This window comes from Nylanderia fulva, unplaced genomic scaffold (genome assembly GCF_048542155.1).
Source record: "Nylanderia fulva isolate GAGA-0341 unplaced genomic scaffold, ASM4854215v1 Scaffold26, whole genome shotgun sequence".
NCBI lineage: Eukaryota > Metazoa > Arthropoda > Insecta > Hymenoptera > Formicidae > Nylanderia > Nylanderia fulva.
This window is the reverse complement of record NW_028190325.1, coordinates 866,550-888,483: the sequence shown is the minus strand read 5'-3', so window position 1 is coordinate 888,483 and position 21,934 is coordinate 866,550. Positions and strand designations below refer to the sequence as shown.

The following is a 21,934-nucleotide window of genomic DNA, read 5'->3' as shown; positions in this document are numbered from 1 at the left end:
TCGTTATCAAAACCAGTCACATATCAAAATAATTCCTTCCACATTTAGAATATACATAAATAAAATTGTTTAAATCTTTTTGCATGAAATAATTTAAAAAAGGTATGAGGAACGGAATAAATATATTCCGATTGTCTTTTCGAGTAGAAAAAGTTTCGCTCGCATCGTATACCGGCGAATGGGAAGGGAGAACAACGTCATCGTCGTCTCTCCCATCGCGGGGGAACGGATAACCCTTTTTACGAGCGCAGCGAGCTCTATTTAATATTTAAAGCACGCTGGAAATGACGAACGGATGGATAGTTGCGGTCTGTCTGGTCGCGACATCGCCGGTTCGCGTCGTTCCTGCGTCCCTTTATTAGCGACTCACCCTGTGCTGCTTCGTGTCAGCAAAATCCTTAAACCTGTTTCGCCTAAATTAACCCACTGCTTTATATTACAATTGATTTATTATTTTACGGAAAAAGTTACGAAAATCAAGTAGCCTATTAATCAAATTCATTTAAATTATAATTCAATTGCCTCTAAAATTATTTACATATTAATTATAGGTGAAAGGATTGAATAATAAGGATTTGCACATAATTTTCTGAATTTTTATTTCTCCATTTTCAATTTATCTTTTAATGAATCAATTTTTTTAAAGTTTATTAAAGTTTGAATACAGGAATTTTAAATTATATAGAAATCTCGAGACATAACACGCCATGAAGACGTACTATCCATCATATTCGACACAGGAAATAATAGAAAATAATAGAAGATTGTCTCTTCTAAGCGTACGTTAAAGTAAAATTACTACGTGGCTAAGAACTTAATAAGCGTCTTCTCAGCGATTTTGCCGTTTGACAATGTGTATACGACGACGAAGTAATCTTCGTAACTGGAATCAAAGGTATAATAAGAAGCTGAACGTCTATTTCTTGGTAAGTAACTCTCTTCTTCTCTCTCTTCCTCTCTTTTTTTCTAGTAGCATTGTTTGTTTCTGTAAATTACTACGAAAAGGTACTCGAAGAAAAAGGAGTACCAGCGACTTAAGACAAGAAGAAATATTTTACCGTATTCTAATTAGAAATAATCATAGTCAGTGACTTATTGCATTTTATATAAACATCCTCTGTTCATTGAAAAATCAAAACACCGTTTGAAGAATGTGCATAAATTAATTATAAATTTTTGGTGCATTTTCTTCTCTTCTTCCGAGAGTAGATTAAACGGGATAGAGCACATGTTGATAATTACGATCAGAATTGCTGTGAAAAAAGCCGGATGAAAAATTTCTCCTACTTGAACGACTTCGCACTTGGAAGAGAGATCTCTTCCAAGTGCTCTACTCCCACTTTTCTCTCTCTCTCCCTCTCTTTGTCTCTCTTTCGCTGTAATGTTTACAGCCCCGACGCGTCCTGCGAATGGGACGCAACGAATAAAACCACGGAATAAGCCGAGGCGGCCGTCGCTCGTAAGCTTCTCTCTTTACGAGGATGACTCGACTCGCAGTCGACCGCAGACGCGAGTGTCTCCCGCCCTTTTCTGCGCCCGTTAAGACGAACTGAAATACGTTTCGTCTCGCAGGAAATGGTCGACATCTTTGGTACCAGCCGAGCATGGTCGATGGAAATAAATCGCACGATACCCGCGACCCAGATTGGAAGAAAAAATCTTTTTAAACATCACGCTAAATTTTAGACAAAATATTACTTTTGTGAGAGAGCAAATCATACATTCAGTCTTAATAACATATTTAACGATAAAGAAAAATTTACGAGATATTATCGATATGAAAAATGAAAGCTAGATCGTATATCTTTACGAACAGATGTCTCAAAGACACAACGATAATTTAAAATAATATATATCTCAGCTATTAGAATTTATTTATTCAACATTCGTACACATTTTCGTCAGATACATTTCATTTGCAAACTGTCATATATATATACCTCGTGGATGTGCTTTAGCTGCATATCCATAACGATTTCTCTCAGTCAGTCATTTCTATACTTTCCATACGTCTAGATGCGTTCTCGGGAAAAAAACAGAGGATACATATAGGCACGTTTTATTATCAATTATTTATCCCTCCATTTTTTTAAACCATCTGATGCTCAACAACATTTACAACGTTTATGGAATATACTGTACATAGAGAAACATCGGGGATAATATTTGATATAATATATATACATCACACAACGTTCAATTATATTATCTCTACGTGTCAATTGCACAAAATGAGAAATATAAATTAAATCAAGAAATAATATCCCAATTTTACGGAACGTAATGTTAAAATTATTATACATCATACTATTATCTTAATTAAATTTATGCCAGCACAATGTGTCTCAATTACGTTGTATACATAAAATATAGTCGCGCTGACACATCTCGCGCGAGAGGAAATCTATAATCCGCTGCTGACGCCTCGTCAAGAGATTTCTTTTATTCTACTCTTTTATATACATATATATAAAAAAAAGAAATGCACGATAAATAATCGCGAGTATCGATACTGACAAGGGAAAGGAGCTGCATAAAAAAAATGATACATTCACTCCTCGCGAGATCGTTTTGGCAAGTGAACAGAGGAGTGTGCGAATATCATTCGCGAGAACGAGTCGCGAGTCGCCCGCGTTCTCAAGCTCTACGTGTTGGAAGCAAAAATCCGGGCGCTACACCCGGCACTACGACCGAACCGCAAACTACAGTTAAGCGCAAAGAGCATAAAATGAGAATCGAGGGATGTGCGTGCGGAATGGATCGTAAATAAAATCCTTGTCTCGACGTGTCGACGCGGGGACATGGGGAAATGGACATCCGCGTACGAAAACGGGAACACGTCGCACACACATTTTTTTTTGTTAACAAATTCAATCAACAGTTTCGCTTCGATCCTATCAGCTTCTCTCAATTTGATCACATCGAAGATACATCATCGACAGCTTCCTTCTTTCTCATCTCTTCCTTGGAGTTTGCAAGCAACAGCTTAATCACAGTAACAAAAAATATGAAAGGAATAAATTATATCGGGCATTATGAAATCGTTCCTTTTTCAACTTTTTGAAGAGTCTTACAACTAAGGCTGCGATTGCGGAGTAAAACACGATCGCTATTATTTATTTGTCAATCCATAAAGCACGGCGATGCGATGAAAGAGAACCGAGAGACGCTGCTTCAGATTTTGATCTACGGCATGCCTGGTCAGTATTCGCACGCCGCCTACGAAAACCGGAAGTAACGGTGCTAATCGTTCGTCCTGCAAAACAAGTATCCAAGACGCATAAAACAACGATAAAATGGAATGTGAAAATAATAATGTAAATGATTTACAGACTTGTACAATTGCTCATAAATTTTCTTATTCAAAGTGATTAAATTATTCATTCGGAGAAGAGTGTTTAGCTACAATTTTGACACTGATATTAGAATCTCTTTTATGATACAAAGTAATAAAATGATATTAATGTATGCAAAGTGAAGAAACTCACCGGCAAAGCTAAGGCCCATTCCAGCGCAGTGCTCAAAGTATCCGCCCATGCTTTCCTGTGGGCTTCGCTGTCTTTATTAACGTTTCTCCTCTGGAATTCCACTTCCTGATTAACGATCGGCTGGCTCTCGGCTGCAGTTGTCTCCTTATCTCCTTCGTCCCGCAAAAAGGGATTCGTCCTGAAGCCACGCTTGCTACGTTCGTAATCGCGCAGCAGTTCGTCTATATTGTCAAGGATCTGCGAGGATTTGCTATTATTTTTGTCCTCCTCTTTGATATCCGTTTTCGGCTCGCAAGACTCGCTGGATGTCGTCCAGGTGGGATGGGTCGTCTCGCGCAATTCCATCACCGATCTCGCCCGGAGATTCGCGGATTTCACAATCATCGACTTGTCCGCGTCCTCGAGATCCGCCGTAGTGATGAATGTTAAGGATTTCCGCCTGGATAACGGACACGCATCTGTGCCGCGTTTTTCCGAATACGATTTCTGATATAAAAAGATTTCGTCGGAGAACGCATTCCGATCGAGCATCTTCACGTTTGCCATGGTTTTCATGGAAGAGGCATCGGTTGACTCTGCTCTCCAGAACGCTTCTAAATCACAGCGGAGATTATCGCTATCGTACATCATATTGGGAGGTGCCGGTGTCACGGCATCGTATTTGGCATCGATATAACCCTCGCTGGAAGTGCCACCAGAGCGATCGAGATAAACGACCTTCTCCGTGACCGAGCCGAGTCTGGACATCGGTCTCGAGTCGTCGGTTTCCGGTTCTGATTGCGGACCGGAATCAGTCGAATATTCCCCGGCCAAGTCCGACAGTCTGAACGGTCTCGGATCATTCTCGCATTCAGCTCCAAGCTCTTCCAAGCCACTTTCGTCATCTAAATTTGGATTATACACGTCGACATCGTCCGGATCGTCCTGATCTTCTTGGTCGTTCGGTTGGACGTCAGGGTCCTCCTCCTCCAACGAGCCGACGGGCGCCGGAGTGCTGGTAGCAAGTCGATCGTTGATAACCTCCTTTCTGGTGATTTCGGGATAATCGTCGGGCTGCGCCACTAGCAAAAATATTTTTCTCTCCGCGAAACTATCGACCTTGGTGTACTTGCCGTCCTCGTCGAGAACCACCTCGACGTAAGTCTCGCAGAGCTCGTCGAAGATCATACGAAGTTGTCGGAGATACTTGGTGAGCTTGCGATGCTTTATATCGTAGACGCACTCTCGATCGTTTAGCCCCGTGCCTAAAATGCTCTTGACCAGTTCCAAGGTCGCGTTTAGCTCCTCTACCTCGCGCGAGCACAGCTCGAAGAGAGTGATGATCTTGATGGTCCACGCAGCGGCCGCCTGACGATATAGATTTGCCGGCTGCTCGAGATTTGCCACCTTCTGCACCAGAAACTTCAGACCGGGCCGACTGTCAAATTTCAGTGCAGCGACGTAAGAGAGATCCAGGATGGAAAGAAAAATTTCCACGTGATACGGATTCAGATGTGACAGGTAACCGCGCTTTACGTTGGGATTAGGCGAGCTGCACGGCGTCGAATGCGGGATCACGTGAGACAAGCTATGGAAATTTATTTTTGCGATTATTACGCAATTATGTGTACATTATATTTTACATATACATATATCTTTACTTGAATTTTAAAATTATTATATAAATTAAAATATCGCGATAACTTTAATGTAAAAATTTTACATGACAAGTATATAATATGTTATATATTGTATAAATGTAATCTAATAATTTTTACTATTAAATATCGAGATGTATGTAAAAAAATAGTGATGTATACGAACCTTGAAATTGAAGTGCCGGCCCCCTGTAAGAGGACACTCGCGATGCAGTGAAGCAGCATCTGATGTACCAAAAGTCCGACCACTAACGCGCGTAATTGAACTCTAATGATGTAGAGATCGGGATTGAGAGTGGTGCCTACGGCAGGGGGATACAAAAGGAACACGTACGATCTTTCGTCAGGCGACCGCGAGGCATCCTCGACGCGTGTCTGTTCCTCCAGAAGGAACACCTGGAGACACAATCGTGAATTATGAAGTTCAAACCTGTTTCAAGCAGCATTTCAAATGTATGATATGATGTAGTTTCTCTCAAAATTCGCGTCAACTTGATAAAAATTTTCTATATTTTGCAGCTATTTTTTTTAGAAGCAATTGTTGAATCTTGATAATATTCTGATTGCAAGTAAGATTATATCTGTCGTTATCAGTTCTTCTAATAATACACTGAAAGCTTGCTAAGCACAAAAATGTCTCGAGTAATTAATTGTAAAAATACATCGTCTTATATGTGACTTAGATTTATATCGTTTGCAACGATTCGTTGTATAACTGATTGTGAAGATAATCTTAATTACAATAGTAATAACAGTATGCACTTAGTCTAACGCGACTCCATAACTTTTTCAAGTCGCGAGATAATGTGTGCACACTACGAAAGCTGCAGCTTCTATAAATACGGTGTCATATATCGTTACGTACACGTTATCGTGACAGTGAATTTCTAGCCATGGACCCAAGCCATGGATTTTAATGGTGATCCGCAAAACCGTGCCAAGTAAAATTTAAATGATATTTTAATCAGCGCGACGAGGTCCTTCTCTATATATGAATTCGACAAAATAAAACGAAATATAAAAGAGATATCAAAATTTATGGCATAAGTTTTTTTTATTTAAACGTTTCAGACTTTTTTCAATTGATTTAAGAGCGGAAATTATTCAACAATCATTCTCAGAGTTAATGAATTTTAAGAAATAAAATATAAAATGAATAAAAAAGTTTCTTAAACAATAGATGATTTATCGGAGAAAAAAGATAATATGACACGACTGTAAAATTATTTTTAATTTTATAAAATTATTATTATCCATGAAATTATTTTTTTTTTAATTGGAGTTCTATGTACAATTTATGTAAAAATTTTTGAAAAGAATCTCGTCAAAGCGTCTTTGCCTAACCCGTGCCTTCTACCAGCGTGTGCAATGTTTAAAAAAAGGAAAAAATACGGTGATACACGAATCGAACGGCGTTTCCTCGTCGACAGGCGTATTCCATTATCACGACCTTATCGTTCAAGGTGGAGGGTGGCAAGTGAACAGTCAATCAGCGGATGATAGAAGCTCTATATTTGTTGAACACAATTATTTGGCGGTACAAAAATACATAAACATTTTGAAAATCTGTCACGTCGCCGATATTAGCCACATTGAACAAGCTTTGGAATACATCGAAAGCAATCGATCGATCATGATGCTTGCGCCGTATGAAGATACGTGCGTTCTGTGTATATATATATATGTATATGTATTTTTTTATGTGTGTGTGTGTGTTTGTGTGTATGTATGTGTGTGTGCAGAGTATCTTGAAACTTCCAGATGTTTTTCTTAATAGTAATAAATTCCTTGACCAATTTGGACTCAATTTTTGCAATTTTGTAAAAATATCGAAGAAAATAACGATTTTTTGCAAATTTTTAATAATTTATATATATTTATTATAATTAAGCTTCAAATTAAAATTTTATAAAAATAAACTCTAGCTAAAATATTAATTGAAGAATATAATTTTTGTTAATCTTTGAACTTTACAAAGCTATTGATACCTCGATATTTTCATTAAGAAAATCGTCTCCAAATTGGCCAGTAAATCTATTATTAAAAGAACATCCGCTAATTTAAAAATATCCTGTATACATACAAGATATATGTATATTGCTCGATATGCAAAAATATTCTTTAGGTTGAGGGCGGCATGAAATCGCAATCATGATGCAAGCATTTTTGAAGCCTAGCCTGTCGACGACGATATGCCTGACGGCACGCCTGCACGATTCTGTAAGTCACTCGACGTGGATACATCGGGGACAGTCTATCCACACACGATATTCGCTTTTCTGCCAGAAAATGGTGAATATCTCACGATGCGTAAAATTCTTTTTTTTTTCTTGTTTGATTGTTCTTAAAATCCATGACGTGAGTTACCGTGGACGGCTAGAGCCATTGGGGGCCTGTGTTCGTCGTAGTGTTAGTGTAATCGAGGGGTGTCGTGTGCTGCCTACAACCGACGGGGTAGGAGGTAGTGTGCTGGTCGATCATTGTCGTCTCAATGGTCATCGTATCCTGGAAAGGCGTCGTCGGCAGTGACGCCGCGCTCTGCCTCTTGATGGCAGTCAATACTTCACGCAGCTGGCTCACCTGAGAGCAAGTCAGGTCAGGAGGGCACCACGTGTGTCCCTGTCTTTCTTTCTTTCTTTCTTTCTTTCTTTCTTTCTTTAACTTTCTCTCTCTCATTCACACACATATACGCACATTTTTTTTTCTCTCTCTCTCTCTCTCAATTATTTCGCACGTACACACATCGGACACTCGAGTACTTGCTATGAACAACGCGCTTAGAAGTCTATCAAATGACAAGGAGATGTCTATGCGAAGAAAAGTCATCTATCGAACGGATATAGCAGTCGTAGTAATAAAATAAAGTTCACATGATGACTGTGAATTTAAAATGAAAGAAAAACATACGAGATATTTTTCGCATCTCACACTTAACGTTAAACGTCCGGCCGTCCGGTTTTGATTATTCCTCTTTTAAATCAAAATGTTATCTCTTGGATTGAAAATTAGATAGACGCATTTTTTTAGCGTTTAGCATGAGATACGCATCAGAAATAATTATCTTGATATTGTGACGTGTGAATGATAGAACGAATGACAAAAAAGAGCTTTCTTTAATCGGAGAGAGGCGCAGAATCTACGCGTTTGAAACGTACCGTCTATCGAGATTTCTCTACGAGGAGCACATCGATAAAGCACATCGAACAACAATTGGGAAAAGAGAATCGTGTCGATTCTTCTCCGAATACGTACATCTCTTGAAACTAAATTACTCGGATTACTTACCTGGGCGGCGAGCCGTCGCAGACGTTCCGTTTCTTCCGGTGTCGCGTCTCGACGCGCCGCGACCTTCACTTGAGCGACGTCCCCGTAAAAGGATTCCGATCTGGGCGAGAAAGCCATGGTCAGCTGGTGCAACTCCTGCAACGAGTTTGAGCAGGCGCGGTAACACGCGACACCGCAAACCTCCCATTGTTCCGAGGTGAGGTGTGGCCCGCTGCTCACTAGGACGTGCCTGTCAAATATCATTCGTGATTTTTAAATCAAATAATGTAAAAGAAAAATAATCATGTATTTAAAATATAGAAAACAATTTTAATATGTATATAAATATGCGGTATATCAGCTGTAAGCAAAGCTGATAGCTCTTTTTGTCACGTCAATCAAGCAAAAATCATCCAATCACGTCGTGGAAATGGGTTGTTTACCTACATACCATACATCGGATGACTCTAGGATTTCAGATCGGAATACCTTTCGGCTCGCGCATTCACGAACCTATTTTTGAAGTATCGACGTACGATGCAACACGTGTACATGTGATACCTATCGCGATCGACACTGATTCGCGGGATCGTGTTACAAGCTCGACTCGATTGGATGTACATTAATACGGAGAAAATACGTCGATGACTCTCCAGATGGATGGATAGAACGAACAAGGGAAAGAGAGCGTGTGCAGTCGTTGGCATGGCACCCTCTCGAGGGTGTCAAGTGTCGGTGGCTACTTTATCCCATCGGACAGCCTGTCAAGCTTCGTTATCATCTTACAAACACTCTCCGTAACAACGATATACCTAACTTAACCGTCCGCCGCGCTATACATTCCATCAAACTTGACTAATTCATCACTGAAATCGGAAATTCGGCGAGATATCAGCGAAGACGATAGAGTTATTCGCGGTATAAAATTATATAAGAAAAATGTTTCCATCTTCTGTCGCTTTATGATCGCAGGTTTCCTAATCGAGTTTTCTAATTACGAAATCATCGGCGACAACGTGTCGTTTCAATCAGCCGTTAAAGTACCACCACGTTTGGTACCCATTATGTCGCATTCCGGTTCTCTCTTTTTTTTTACTGCAATCTTGTTTTGTCATTAATGCCATCGATTTTCCATGCATATATAGAGACGACTATCGCGCGTTAAACCGCGTAAATATTACCGAAGGTCGCGAGAATCGCAATAAAGAGCTAACGAGCGGACAAGCAAATTACTTGGGCTCGGAACAACTTTTATGTCGCGAGCTGGAAATGTCCGTAGCTTTTGACTTACCTGATGCAAGCGCAACCGAGACGAGCTATGCTCTCCGTGGACTGTACCACGCATTCCGCCATTACTAATAAAAGTTGTTTCAACATCAACGTTGTGGCTGGCAGATAGGCATCGTTCCTGGCGACTTCTGGACCTGAAGGATCGATTGCAAAAACGAATATATTAATATCCCGTTAATATCTATCGCATTTTTTTGTTCGTTTATTCTGATACTTACCTTGCAGATGCGTCAAGTAATCAACCACGAGATCGGTCGTGAGACCGCAGCACTGTTTAAAGTTGGGTGCAAAATTATCCCAACCACGGAAGATCTTGGATGTTTTCCTCAGCCAATTTTGCACCATAGGCAGCAGCAGATGATTAACGCAGTAAAGTGCGAACGCTGGTCCAGGTACGTTCAAGATGTCGCGCAAGAGGTGGAACAGAGTCTCCAAAGTATGCGGTTGATAACGTTTCGGACAGATCATGGTCGCGCTCGCTAGACCCTCGATAAGGATGTACCAGACGCGAAGAATACCACTGGGCTTATCCATGTTCTGCAGCGTGGTCGTGGAATGAGCGTTCTTGTCGATCAGCGGGGTCAGCACATCGTACGATCTTTCCGGGATGACCTCTTGCATCGACTCGATGTGCTTGTCAAATCTGGTCAGCTCGAGATTCGGGATAATTGGGTCCACGTATTGCGGCAACGTTGACACTTGGATCCTCTGAGCGGAATGGAAGATCGGACAAGCCGGCATCCGATACATCGACGATAGAATGTCGCTGCAGCTCAACAGATACTTGAGACTCTCCACGCAGAGTCTCATCCTCCTCGATTCTGCAGCGTCGATGTTCTCGCTCTCCTCGGATTGGGTCTCGTTATCGCCGATACCTCGCACGTGTTTCAGCAGGCACAGGATACAGTCCAGCGCGGCGTTAGCGAAGACCAACGTGTTGTCCGTCGAGAGGAAGACTCTGAAGACTTCCAATAAGGGGGCCGACTCGACGGAATCCGAATTACCGACCGACGCCACTCGGAGGGCGCCGAAAAGCGGGCGCCAGCCCGAGCGAATCTCCGTGCGATTCGTTTCGACGAACTCGCAAATGCAGCTAACGATCTGAGGAAAAAAATTGCAGTTTGTAAGCTAAATTGCTTTAAGCGATCATACGCAGCTACGCACTTGATCCTGCACGTCGCTGTCGCAAAGCTCGAGACATAAGAGATTTTCAAAAGGCTTGAAAAGCGCCTCGTTGAAGTGAAAATGCGGAAGTTCTATTTGCTCGTTCAACAGACCCGCCATGGAGTCGTGAATGCATTGAACGGCCTTCTTCGAGATGCCGCGGTCCTCGTGGCAAGCTGCTTCCATGAAGTGTGGCCCTAGAATACTCCATACCTAAAAAATTGAAGAAGTTTTACGTTGTATAAAAATTACATTATTTTTCAACATTATATGAAAGAAAGTAGATTCTTACCCCCATTATATGAATCAAGGGCCTGCCGCTTTTCACACACTTCAGCATAACTTCACCTAGACGAGCCAGGAGCAACACGTTCATCTCGTTCTCCCTCGGTTTATTTCGCCTCCACCAAAATCTCTTATTATCTTTGCATCCGTCGGTAGTCTTGAAGAGTTGCGCCTTGCTAGCTTTACACAGAGCCGTGAGAAACGAACAGAGCGCTCTTAGATTCAGCTTAAGCGCCGCATCTTCGAAGAGTCTGTCGACTTGTTGCGACAGTACGCAGATAATCTTGGCGGCGTAGTCTGCCGGTAAAATGCCGTTGAACTGACTATCGGCGTTCGAATCTTGAATAATTTCCGGGATCGTATCCGAAGTGGGATTTTGCGTATAAGGACTCGAAAGAAAACTATAAACGTCCACACTGCAAGAAAATCATTTTTGAGACATTTAAAAATATAGAATATAAAAATTCTGAAATATAAAATATTTACGCTCCAAATCGCTTTTATTGAAGATAAACTATTTGAAACAATTTTTAGAAAATAAATAACGAACGATTAAATTTGATAAAATAGAGAGATAAATTCGTACCAAGATTCCTCATCATCGATGATATTGAAATTCAGTCGAAGCTTGTCCTGATTATTCTTAGTATCGCCATTCGTAGTATCTTTTTTCTCTTTCTTCTGATGAGCTTTAGGCAGCGATGGGTTTTGATTCCTTCCAAAGAAGTCATGTTCCAGCTTGCTCACGTACAGACAACATCTTTTGAAACATATATGATTTTTTTAAATTAACATGAAAGCGTATTATTAAATCTTCGAGCGTTTCACTTACGTGAAAACGTGCGGCCAACAATCGCTACCGTGGCTGCCAAGTTCAAGACCTCGTCCCAGAAGCACATCCATGCTGAGCGCGTGCGATGTGTGAATATTGGTTGCCCTATTCTGTAATTTAAGTCGGAGAACGTCCTTCTTGCGAGTGATTCTCGAAATCAATTGTTCCGTGCAAGCGGCTTTCGCGAGAAGAGCAAAAATAGAGCCACAACGATTCTGTAAACCTAAAAAAATAAGATAACAATGAATTTATATAACTCTGGTCAAAGATCTTAAAAGAAATGAAAAAAAGTAATATAAGTACCGAGTACATTGCTCAATGTGGCAGCCTTATGAAGACCTTCGAGCGCCAGGACGACAGTGTCTCTGACTCCTCGTCTGCCACCATCTCTGTTCAAAATGCTTTTATTGGTTTCTTCCTTGGGAGGATTCAGTCCCGTCGTAAGAACCATCATCATGCTGCCCCAACAACAAGTCAGCACTCTCCGGGACAGTTTCGCGCCAGCTTCCGCTTCCGGAGTCGGTTCGCTCCGAGAAAGTTGGGCCCGTTCCAGTCTTATGTAATCGGAGAGCAATTGTCCACCTCGATGACTACCAGGTATGCCGTCCACGTCTGTGAATCGTAAAGATAAAATTTCAATTTAATTTAAATTAATAATTTAGATATTATAAAAAAAAAATATTTTTTTTATATATTTATTTTACTAAAATATTTATACATATAATTTAGTATTTAACGTACCCGTAAGAACATTGACTAACGCATTATTTTCTGTAGAATTGCGGTTATAACCACATTTCTCGAGTAAATTGCACGCGAGCACTTGTTGATACAATTCGGAAAGCCATGTGGCTGAGAGATAAACCAGCACACCTGATCCATGCACCTCTTCCACAAATTGTTCCTTAAAAGTAAAATTTGAAAATATAAGATGTATAAATATATAACGCGATAAGAGTTTGATAGAAATTAAATTATTAAATATACCTCGCTGACTGGTACTTGTCGACCTTCCTCGTGATAATAATTTATTCGAATTAATTTCAGATTGAGAAGCAACGCCGCATATGTCGCCAAATAAATTCCATCAGCGTTCATGATTGTGATTAACGCGCATGAATCTGTACTGGTATTATTTTGTTCTTGCAGTTTCTGCTGAACTACAAACACTCCTATTAAAATACGTAAAATATAAAAAACTTAATTTCTCTTTTTATATTCTAAAATATCATATTATTGTCACATTATCAATAATTTTTAAACATTGTTTTTTAATATCTTTATAATAACAATTTACCTTGACAATATTCGGAAGCAAAATTCTGTAACGCCTCATCCACCTCGATGTTACTTCTCAATGTAAGTACCATCGGTATAAGATCTGTTCTGAGTGTTTTTACGAATCGTCTAGCATTGTGCCTTTCAACATCCACGTTGCATTCGTCGGCTACCTGTCGACCCACGTGAAGACATTTGGGTAATTTTTTCAATCTCAACCTCTCGCACTCGTTCTCCGTCGCGCAATCGTTGTCGTCGAGACTATTGTCTTCCTGTACCTCGTCCGACTCGTTTTGCGGACCTTCGGTGTCTGTTGAATCGCCATCCTCCGATGGTCCATGCCCAGACGAATCGGAATCCGAAGCCATACCTTTCTTCATTAATTCCAATTGTTCCCTAAGAAAGGAATTAAGATAAAATCCTATTTCTTACAAAATAATTATTTAAAAGAAGATCAAATTTTCAATATTTTATATTTGCATTAAAATTGAAATCGACTTGTTTCTTTAACTTCTAAAATGACTGCGATATAATTAATTAACATGAATGCTCAAGATATTGCTGACGCTCACCTATAAGTTTTTGGCAACCGTGCCATGCTTTGGTAGGTCAAAGGTCCGCGATAATCGCAGGATTCCAAATCTTCGTACAAACTATTGATCGTGCATGTATAATTGTGATTAATAGCCTTGCCCTCGCAAAGTTCTTGAAGCGCCGACAACATGGCGACAACGCAGGAGACACTCGCATGCAATATAGCCAAACCACCCGTCGTTGATTCCTCGATAGAGTCCATAGCCCTGAAAAATATAATATTAATGTATACAGTATATAAAAAAATCTACAATCTATTTGGCTATTCAAATTAGACGAAATTTTATTTAACGTGAACGCGTTATATGCAACACTTACAGCCTCATCAGTGCCATATCACTTTGTATGTGACTCGATCGGTCTTCCTCCACCAACAATGGTCCAGCGAAATCCACCATGCGACTAGGACTACGCAACAATTCCTTCAACGCTTTCAAAGGTTCTAGACGTTGCTGCGGTGGTGGATATAGCAGCATTCGGTGAAACACCGATTCCAAGACTGGTCGCAGCGGGCCAACGCATCCTACTAATCTTACCAATTCAGTACCGATGCTGAAGAAAAAAAACATTATACAATAAAATTTATAATTCTCTCAAACTCATATTAAAAATTATTTTCAGAGGCTGTTATAATTCTGTTAAGACTTTTACCTATAAACAGTCTTAGCCTGATGGCTGTCGAAGCTCAACGACGTGGCCAAGTATCCGGAACCTCTGCCAATCTCGTTCTCTTTCCCCTCCCGGGAGGTGAATGTCTTATCCACTCGAGGCGTGCCCAGGAAGGCTATCAAGGCGGGACAGAACTTCTGCCACAGGAAGGTCGTGAAATGCGCGTTGGTGTGAATCTTTTGCGGTAACGACGATATGAGCGTGTGCAGACACTCCAGTAGGAAGACCACAGTGTTACCGTTCCTGCCGTTACTAGAACAGGATTTCCTAAATATTACTTGTAATATATTAAGTCACGATTCTTATACGTTACTAGTTTTCCTAAGATACGCGTTCTTACTTCTGAGCCTCATCCAGCTTGCTGCAGATGTACTGCAAAATCGGAAGAGCCTCGTTGAAGCAGGAGACGCCCCGTTCACGGACATTTTTGTTCCGCTTGGCATTTTCGTCCATTTCCTGACACTCTTCATCTATACGAATAAAAAAACAATTTTTATTTTTAGCATAATATATATTGGAATATTACGCTGGCGATGCACATTCGCTAATGCCAACGATATAGCTGAGACGCCTCACCGATGGCATTCTTTGACTCGCATTTTCCACCGACACGCGATCTTGTAATTTATCGACCAAACATCTCTATGAATGCTTTGCGAGCTATCTACTTTCATTCACTGCGCAAAGCGGATATACATCGTCCGCAATATTGTATTTCTTATTTTCTTCTTAGCTTGAATTTTTTTATTATATATTACCTAAAAAAAGACAAAACGATCGCAATGTTTGACTGGTCGCCGCCTGTGCTGCTGTACGTACAGCTTGATTCCCATTTTCAAAAGCTTCGCAGCAAGTAGTCAATATAGCAATAATCAGACGTCCGTTCATGGTCCAATAAGGGGAACAAGCAACTTGCAGTAAAACCTAAAAAAGAAGGCCGTAAGATATTCCGCTCTTGAATGATAATTTTAAAACAGGCATTGTAAAGCGGAAGATATTTTATTTTTTCAAATTTTTATTAATATTTTGATTATATTTGTCATTTGATTTTTTAAAATAGTCGTTCTGAAATATTTTTTTATTACGGAACTCACTTTCAGCATATCTGTTTGCGTGTCATCGGACTGCGAAACGATGGAGCTCATGGCGTGCAACATTTGTGCAGGCAACCACAACGAATCATCTTCTGGTTCGTAGGGCGATTGAAACCTGTCATCCCTCAACATTTTCTACAAATTTTATCAGTTTGATTATTATATTAGTTCAATAAATTATTAACAAAAAAATTATTAATATATAAAGTACAATTATCATCAGATTCAATCGAATATTAATTAATTGTAATAGTTTATCTATCTTGTCCAAAATATTTCATTCTTTGTTACAGTTTATAAAAATTATAAAAATAACTTGTTCGAAAGTTAATTATAATAAAAATCCTGTCGCAGCGACGCGACATTTCGCTTTAAACTGTCGCAGCTGTTCGTCCCTATCTCTCATTTTATCGCATGCAGTTCCGGAACATACGTTTCTCCCCATGCGGTTATACGACCGATGCTGACCACCAACATACGTAGGAAGAAGAATAGTTTAACGATAAGCCTTCAAGCGCGTGATATTTTACATTCGTAGTGTTTTTTTATAATTGAAAAAAATATCTCTTCACACGTAAAAAATTACTATTTACAAGAAAATTATCGCTTACGTGTAATCCCGCAAGACCGAAGGCAATGAACTTGCTCCTGTTGCTCTCCAATGCTAGCTGAAACGTATGTAAGCATTTTGCGCGCAATTCGTGAGGAGGATCTCGTAATAAGCCTTGTTGCTTCTCCAGAAAATCTGCAGAGAAGAAAAATTAATCTTTTATCATAAGTTAAAAAAATATTTAAAAAACATTTATTTTCTCGGTGACTAACATCTGACTAATCTCGTTAACGTATGTCATACAGTCATACTATGATTTTACGTTACCAAAAAAACATGACGTCAACTTAAAAAATAATTTCATACAGCGAAAATTTTTAGATTCAATCAAATTAAATGAAATATATACATTTGTATAATTTATAGCTACGATTAAATTTGTCGCAAAGGGGATGCGACTTGCTTTTGACGTTTTGACGTTTCATCGAAGAAACTTGCAGCAAGATAGCTACGTCCCTCGCGGGAAAAATCTTTGATAAGAAATTGGATAAAAGTGTCACGCAAAAAAAGAAAAGGACTCTTACCGTGCGCTTCCTGCGCCGATTTTCGTAAATTTTGTAGCCTCGCATTGTTCGACTCCCTGACGATCTGCAACAGAAGATCCTCCATGACAGCGGGCTACCACCGCTACCACGAGACTGATCGATAACGGGAGTGCCGATGCATGCTTCGTTATACGTGCGCAATTCCAGGAGCGTAAAACCGTGTCGCCCTTCTTTCGAGAAACTGGAGCTTTTATTTAGATCATCGCATAAACAAGGAATAATAATTGTAATGGAAGATCTAATTAAACATCTCTCCGAGAAGAAAAATATAAAACGTCAATCATATTTCTGGAGATTAGCGTGTTTCACAATAGACTTAATTTGTAAATTGGAGCATTTATACATGGTAATTTTTATGTGTATACTAGACCAATGAAAGCGCGCGCCATTGTCTGATCTTGTTTAGTGATTTTGTTTAATTTTACTTAATTTTATATTGAATAACTGTCAAACTGTTAACCATCGCGATGACAGTCGCTCAAATGCTAAGAATATAACGCGAATATATAAATAATTCAATTTAATATTCCATGTATGTATGTACATAATAGAAATTCGGTAAATTAAAATAATGTACATAATAGAAATTCGATGAATTAAAATTATGTACATAATAGAAATTGAATTCACAAATAGTTAACATTTTTTAGAAAGGGATAAGAATAATATTAATATAAGAGAATTACGTGTGTAATAAAATTTTATGCATCTATGAAAAAGAGTATGTATTCTTGCGGAACATTTGAAATTTCGCGCTTGTCGGAAGTTGTCATGTGGTAACGATCACGTGATCTGTTGTGTTCTACACGTGCTATGTGTTAAAGGTCCTACATCAGCTACACCTTCCATATTTTTCCTCTTTTTCTCTCCAATGGCTTACTTCGCATAGCTATTTCATTTTAAGTGTAGAAAGTGTGACACGATGCAGTTATAAAGAAGAGCTCTAAAGATGGCCACGAAAAATGACAGGAAGCGTAGAACGGCCGAAAAACCGGCATACGAGAGCACCGCTTTTTATCATTGGGCTGTAAATCTTTTGGGTAATAACACTCGCTTTATCGTGCATAAAGAGATCGAGCAGCCGACGTGATCCGTGAGCGGAAGCATCGTTTAATGGTGAAACAACCTTTGCTCCAACAACAGGTCTTGGTTTCGGTTATTTGCATCGGTGGCATGTATCCACGCTCTTTGAAAATGACCGACACTTCTCTCATCTTTCGGAGATCGAGCGAGAAATGTCCTTCAGGACCGAGATGGTATGACAGTAGGTGATATTTTATGCAGTCATAGAAAAATTCAATAAAATTGTGACTGACAATGAGCAGAAATTTTGTATCTATCAAACACTTTTGTCTTTTGTCAAATTTTATGTTAAATTGCCTAAATTGCACGAGAAAATAAATTATTACGCAGGCAATGTCAATAAAAAAGAGCAAAAAAATATGTAGAGTATAAAATACTCCAATTTAATCATGCAAATAAAAACGTGAATTTTTAAAATTATCATGTAGTGAGAGGAAATCTAACAATAAGTTTCATATACATATATTATTTAGAAAAAAATATGTGTACGAGAGAAAGAAATTTTCTCTCAATAAATAGAAAATTATATATTCAGAGCTAAAAACTTATTTTTATACACCATTCAAATAACATGAATAATTGTATTTTTAAAACTTGTGTATTTTTAAACTGCTTTTACATAGTTATACGTTTGTAAAAAGTATCATACTGATGAGTTTAAATATTTTAAATATTTTAAATAATTTGCATTTTTTCAGGGAATGTATTACTCTTATTACAAGACCATCGCCGAGTCGAAAGACTTTTTCGACGGGATGGATAAGCTCAGTCGTGACAATCTATCAGAGTATGGCAATGTTATTGATGCCAGCAGAAAATATAGTCTTTTACCCGAAGTAATTATAAATTTTTTAATTTAAGCCAAAATTTAAATATAAGATAGTTCTCACAACTCTTGTTATTTATTTTATAGATTGTAGCAGGCTTCCTGTATCATATTGCAAAAAGTCTTGGTGTTATATCCCAGGAACAATGTTGGCAGGTAAGACTTTTCAAAATATCTTTACAAAGTGGATCAAATTTATGGAATAATCAAGTCTCAATTATATTTAGATAGAAAGAGGAGATGGGTTGATGCCCGTAACTAGCTGTGAAGGCCTGGGCGTACCTGTGTACTTCTATTTAGAGATAGTTTGGTTTTCCACAATTTTCACGGCAGCAATACTTTTTTACTACGCGACGTATTTAAGCAATTCTATTTACGGTGGATTCGTAACGATTCTATTCTTCTTCGTTAACCATAACGAATGCACCCGCGTTCAATGGACGCCGCCATTGCGAGAAACCTTCGCGTATCCTATGTTACTCTTTCAAATGTACAGTGTTACAATGGCTATCAGAAAATACACAAAACACGACTCGGATAAAGAACCAATCTTACTAAAGAATAGATCTAGACAAGGATTATTCATGGTACGTATAAAAAAATTATTACATAATTTTTTTGCTACAGTCAAATTATTCTATCTTTGCAGGATATATTTGGTTCAACAATTTGCAGCTTATGTACCTGGCAGTTTTCACATTTTGTTTTTACTACGCAAATTATAGCAATTCTTATACTGAAATGGCTGAGGATCGTCCCGTACGATTTTTACAAAAATTTGTGTACGGCTCATGCCTTAGCTATCGCGGCAGCGACTAAAATAACAAATGGCACTCTTATAATTTGTTCGCTCTACACGTGTATCATAATCGGCAGCAACGTGGCCAGTTTTATAATGAAGATATTCCGATTTCAGAATATCAAACGTGAAATTATTCTCGAAATTGCTATAACGATCATTTTTACCAAGTGGATAAAATCTTACATTTTATATTCTCAAGATGACGCTCATGTGTTCAATATATTAAAATCTAAATTAACAAACTTCAGAGACTTTCATACTATGCTCTATACATGCTCGCCAGAATTCGACTTTCTGCAATATAGAACTTACGAAGCAATTATTAGGACTTTATTGCTACCAACAGCAATACTCGTTGGAATGCTCGCACTGTATTACTGGTACAGGAGTTTCAAGACGAACGATTATCCACTTTGCATAGAGGCTGATGTGGCGTATAACGGTCTGCAAATCGGCGCTTTTATCATCATGACTATTTTTATTATGAGACTGAAGTTATTCATGACGCCGCATCTTTGTATAATAGCTGGTGCGGCGTGTAGCAAACGATATCTCGAAAAAGTCGGTTTGAAAGGCGAACTCATGCGACTTGCCATTTTTATTCTTATCTTGGGTGGTATGTCGTATCACGGTGTTGACAGATTTCAAGAGGAACGCGGATTTATAGGTAAATTAAATTATAAATTTATTGATTTTCTGCAAGATATCACAATTGTATTTTTTTTTCATTACGCAGGCGAATACAGCAATATTGAACAAGAAGAGCTATTTGAATGGATAAAGAGTAATACACCAAAGAATGCCGCATTTGCGGGTAAGATGTCATTGATGGCGAATCTAATGCTGTCTACTAAGAGACCGATTGTTAATAATCCTTACTACGAGAGCAAAGAGATGAGGTGAGACCTGAATTAAAAATTAAAATCATCACATGTAATTTTGCGTGAAATTATATTATTTAAAATTATTTATTTATATATACATTATATATGTGGCATGTGTATTTATAGGGATAGAACTATGAAGGTTTACGAGATTTTCAGTCGGAAAGATGCCACTTCTGTATATGCTTCTTTAAGAAACATGAAAGTTAGTTACGTTGTATTAGAGGAACCGCTGTGCCTTGGATTTGCAAACTTGTAAGTATATGAAAGAAATACGTAACTACAATCATAGTTGCACAATGTTGAATCTATTTGTTTCAGACCACGAGGATGTCAAATGATCGATTTATGGGACGTGGCCGATAATGAAACGGCAAAAACCGCGAATAAGCCGCCTTTGTGTCCGCATCTTTTCAAAGGAAACCCATATCCATTCAGGAGAGCATTTGTTAACAGTAACTACGTCGTGCTGCAATTGGATTATTCGTATTACGTGGAATTTAAACCAAAGACTTCCGTACCATTGCATTACCAATTCTAGATTTTCTATTTCTACGTTTCCTAATAAGCAAAGAGCTCTTGATGAATATGGGATGCCTCATGTGACTATAAAAGCCTATTTTTCTTAAAACACAAAAAAATATTATCTATATAAAAAAATATATATATATTTTTAATACGAAGAGATTCGTGCGGGTATATTAAAAATTAAATGTTAATATTTGCAAACTTTTGAAAGCCTATCAAGGCTTACGCGTAAAGAGGTATTGAAATATTTGAAAGGCGTATAATGTGTTCTTAGTCTTGTGGAATAGGAATTTGATTAAAAGCAAAAACAGCTATTGATTTTTTAGCATATGTCTCTAAGACAGCTTGCATACATCGCAGAATATACACATACATAAATGTTCGCAAATGTTATTATTTGCTTAATTTTACAATAATGAAAACGAGATGCAGTTATTAATGAACTATTAACTCAATGCGATGTATGCACTTGTGATAATTTTCTTATACTTAATATTATCGCGCATTTACATCGACACCTGCGCGCGCTATTTTTAATTTCGAATGTACAAGTATTATATTTAATCAAGCATTGTGTTCATTCATCCTGCTATCATAAACACAAGATATATTTGTGCCAACATCAACTACTATATTTATATTCGTATTAACCGCTATATACAAATTCCTTCGTGTAAGTTAAATAAGTTTTTCTATTAATGACTATTTCCATTAACCACGCACATTGGACAATAATTATCCGCTTTCTTCGATGTCGATTATGCTCGTTAAAATCGCACATTATTCAATCATATTACGACCACATATAAATGTTATAATAATTTTAATAAAAAGATTAAAAAATAAATATGCTAAAAAGAAAGATTATACATACAAAATAAAGAGCATGTTTATTTCTATTCGCATAACTCGAAGCTTTCATTGCGCTGAAAAATCTCGACATGGTAATTTGCATTTTTTTAGACTCGCTTCTTTCGCGCGTGAATAATCCGAAGATCTCGAACGAGAGAGATGCTCGGTAGAAAAACCGAACCGCACGAACGGCGAAGATAGCTCCGTTA

At 38.5% G+C, this 21,934-nt stretch overlaps 2 protein-coding genes across 7 annotated transcripts; one reads left to right on the top strand and one right to left on the bottom strand.

Moving 5' to 3' along the window:
* Positions 1-1,839: 1,839 nt before the first annotated feature.
* LOC114938903 (brefeldin A-inhibited guanine nucleotide-exchange protein 3) lies at positions 1,840-16,853 on the bottom strand. Of its 4 annotated transcripts, none has more exons than XM_029313035.2 (22): positions 16,730-16,853; positions 16,207-16,340; positions 15,596-15,730; positions 15,260-15,425; positions 14,842-14,971; positions 14,484-14,768; positions 14,151-14,384; positions 13,811-14,038; positions 13,258-13,634; positions 12,948-13,132; positions 12,702-12,864; positions 12,264-12,572; positions 11,961-12,183; positions 11,715-11,888; positions 11,136-11,544; positions 10,844-11,056; positions 9,898-10,780; positions 9,681-9,813; positions 8,411-8,639; positions 5,292-5,521; positions 3,489-5,055; positions 1,840-3,256 (listed from the first exon to the last, which is right to left on the bottom strand). In XM_029313035.2, the coding sequence occupies exons 1-22, from the start codon at positions 16,812-16,814 to the stop codon at positions 3,113-3,115; spliced, it is 6,636 nt and encodes a 2,211-aa protein (XP_029168868.1). In that variant the 5' UTR covers positions 16,815-16,853; the 3' UTR covers positions 1,840-3,112. The 4 variants fall into 4 exon arrangements, with proteins under 4 accessions (XP_029168868.1, XP_029168869.1, XP_029168870.1 ...); XM_029313036.2 differs by having other exon boundaries at positions 12,948-13,120; XM_029313037.2 differs by having other exon boundaries at positions 14,484-14,753.
* Positions 16,854-17,608: 755 nt separating this feature from the next.
* On the top strand, positions 17,609-21,755 carry LOC114939087 (C-mannosyltransferase dpy-19). Of its 3 annotated transcripts, XM_029313322.2 has the most exons (9): positions 17,609-17,790; positions 17,894-18,006; positions 18,532-18,669; positions 18,747-18,815; positions 18,887-19,246; positions 19,309-20,128; positions 20,198-20,360; positions 20,472-20,600; positions 20,667-21,755. In XM_029313322.2, the coding sequence occupies exons 1-9, from the start codon at positions 17,700-17,702 to the stop codon at positions 20,884-20,886; spliced, it is 2,103 nt and encodes a 700-aa protein (XP_029169155.1). In that variant the 5' UTR covers positions 17,609-17,699; the 3' UTR covers positions 20,887-21,755. The 3 variants fall into 3 exon arrangements, with proteins under 3 accessions (XP_029169155.1, XP_029169156.1, XP_029169157.1); XM_029313323.2 differs by lacking the exon at positions 17,609-17,790 and having other exon boundaries at positions 17,956-18,014; XM_029313324.2 differs by lacking the exons at positions 17,609-17,790; positions 17,894-18,006; positions 18,532-18,669 and having other exon boundaries at positions 18,753-18,815; positions 18,891-19,246.
* The last annotated feature ends 179 nt before the right edge of the window (positions 21,756-21,934 follow it).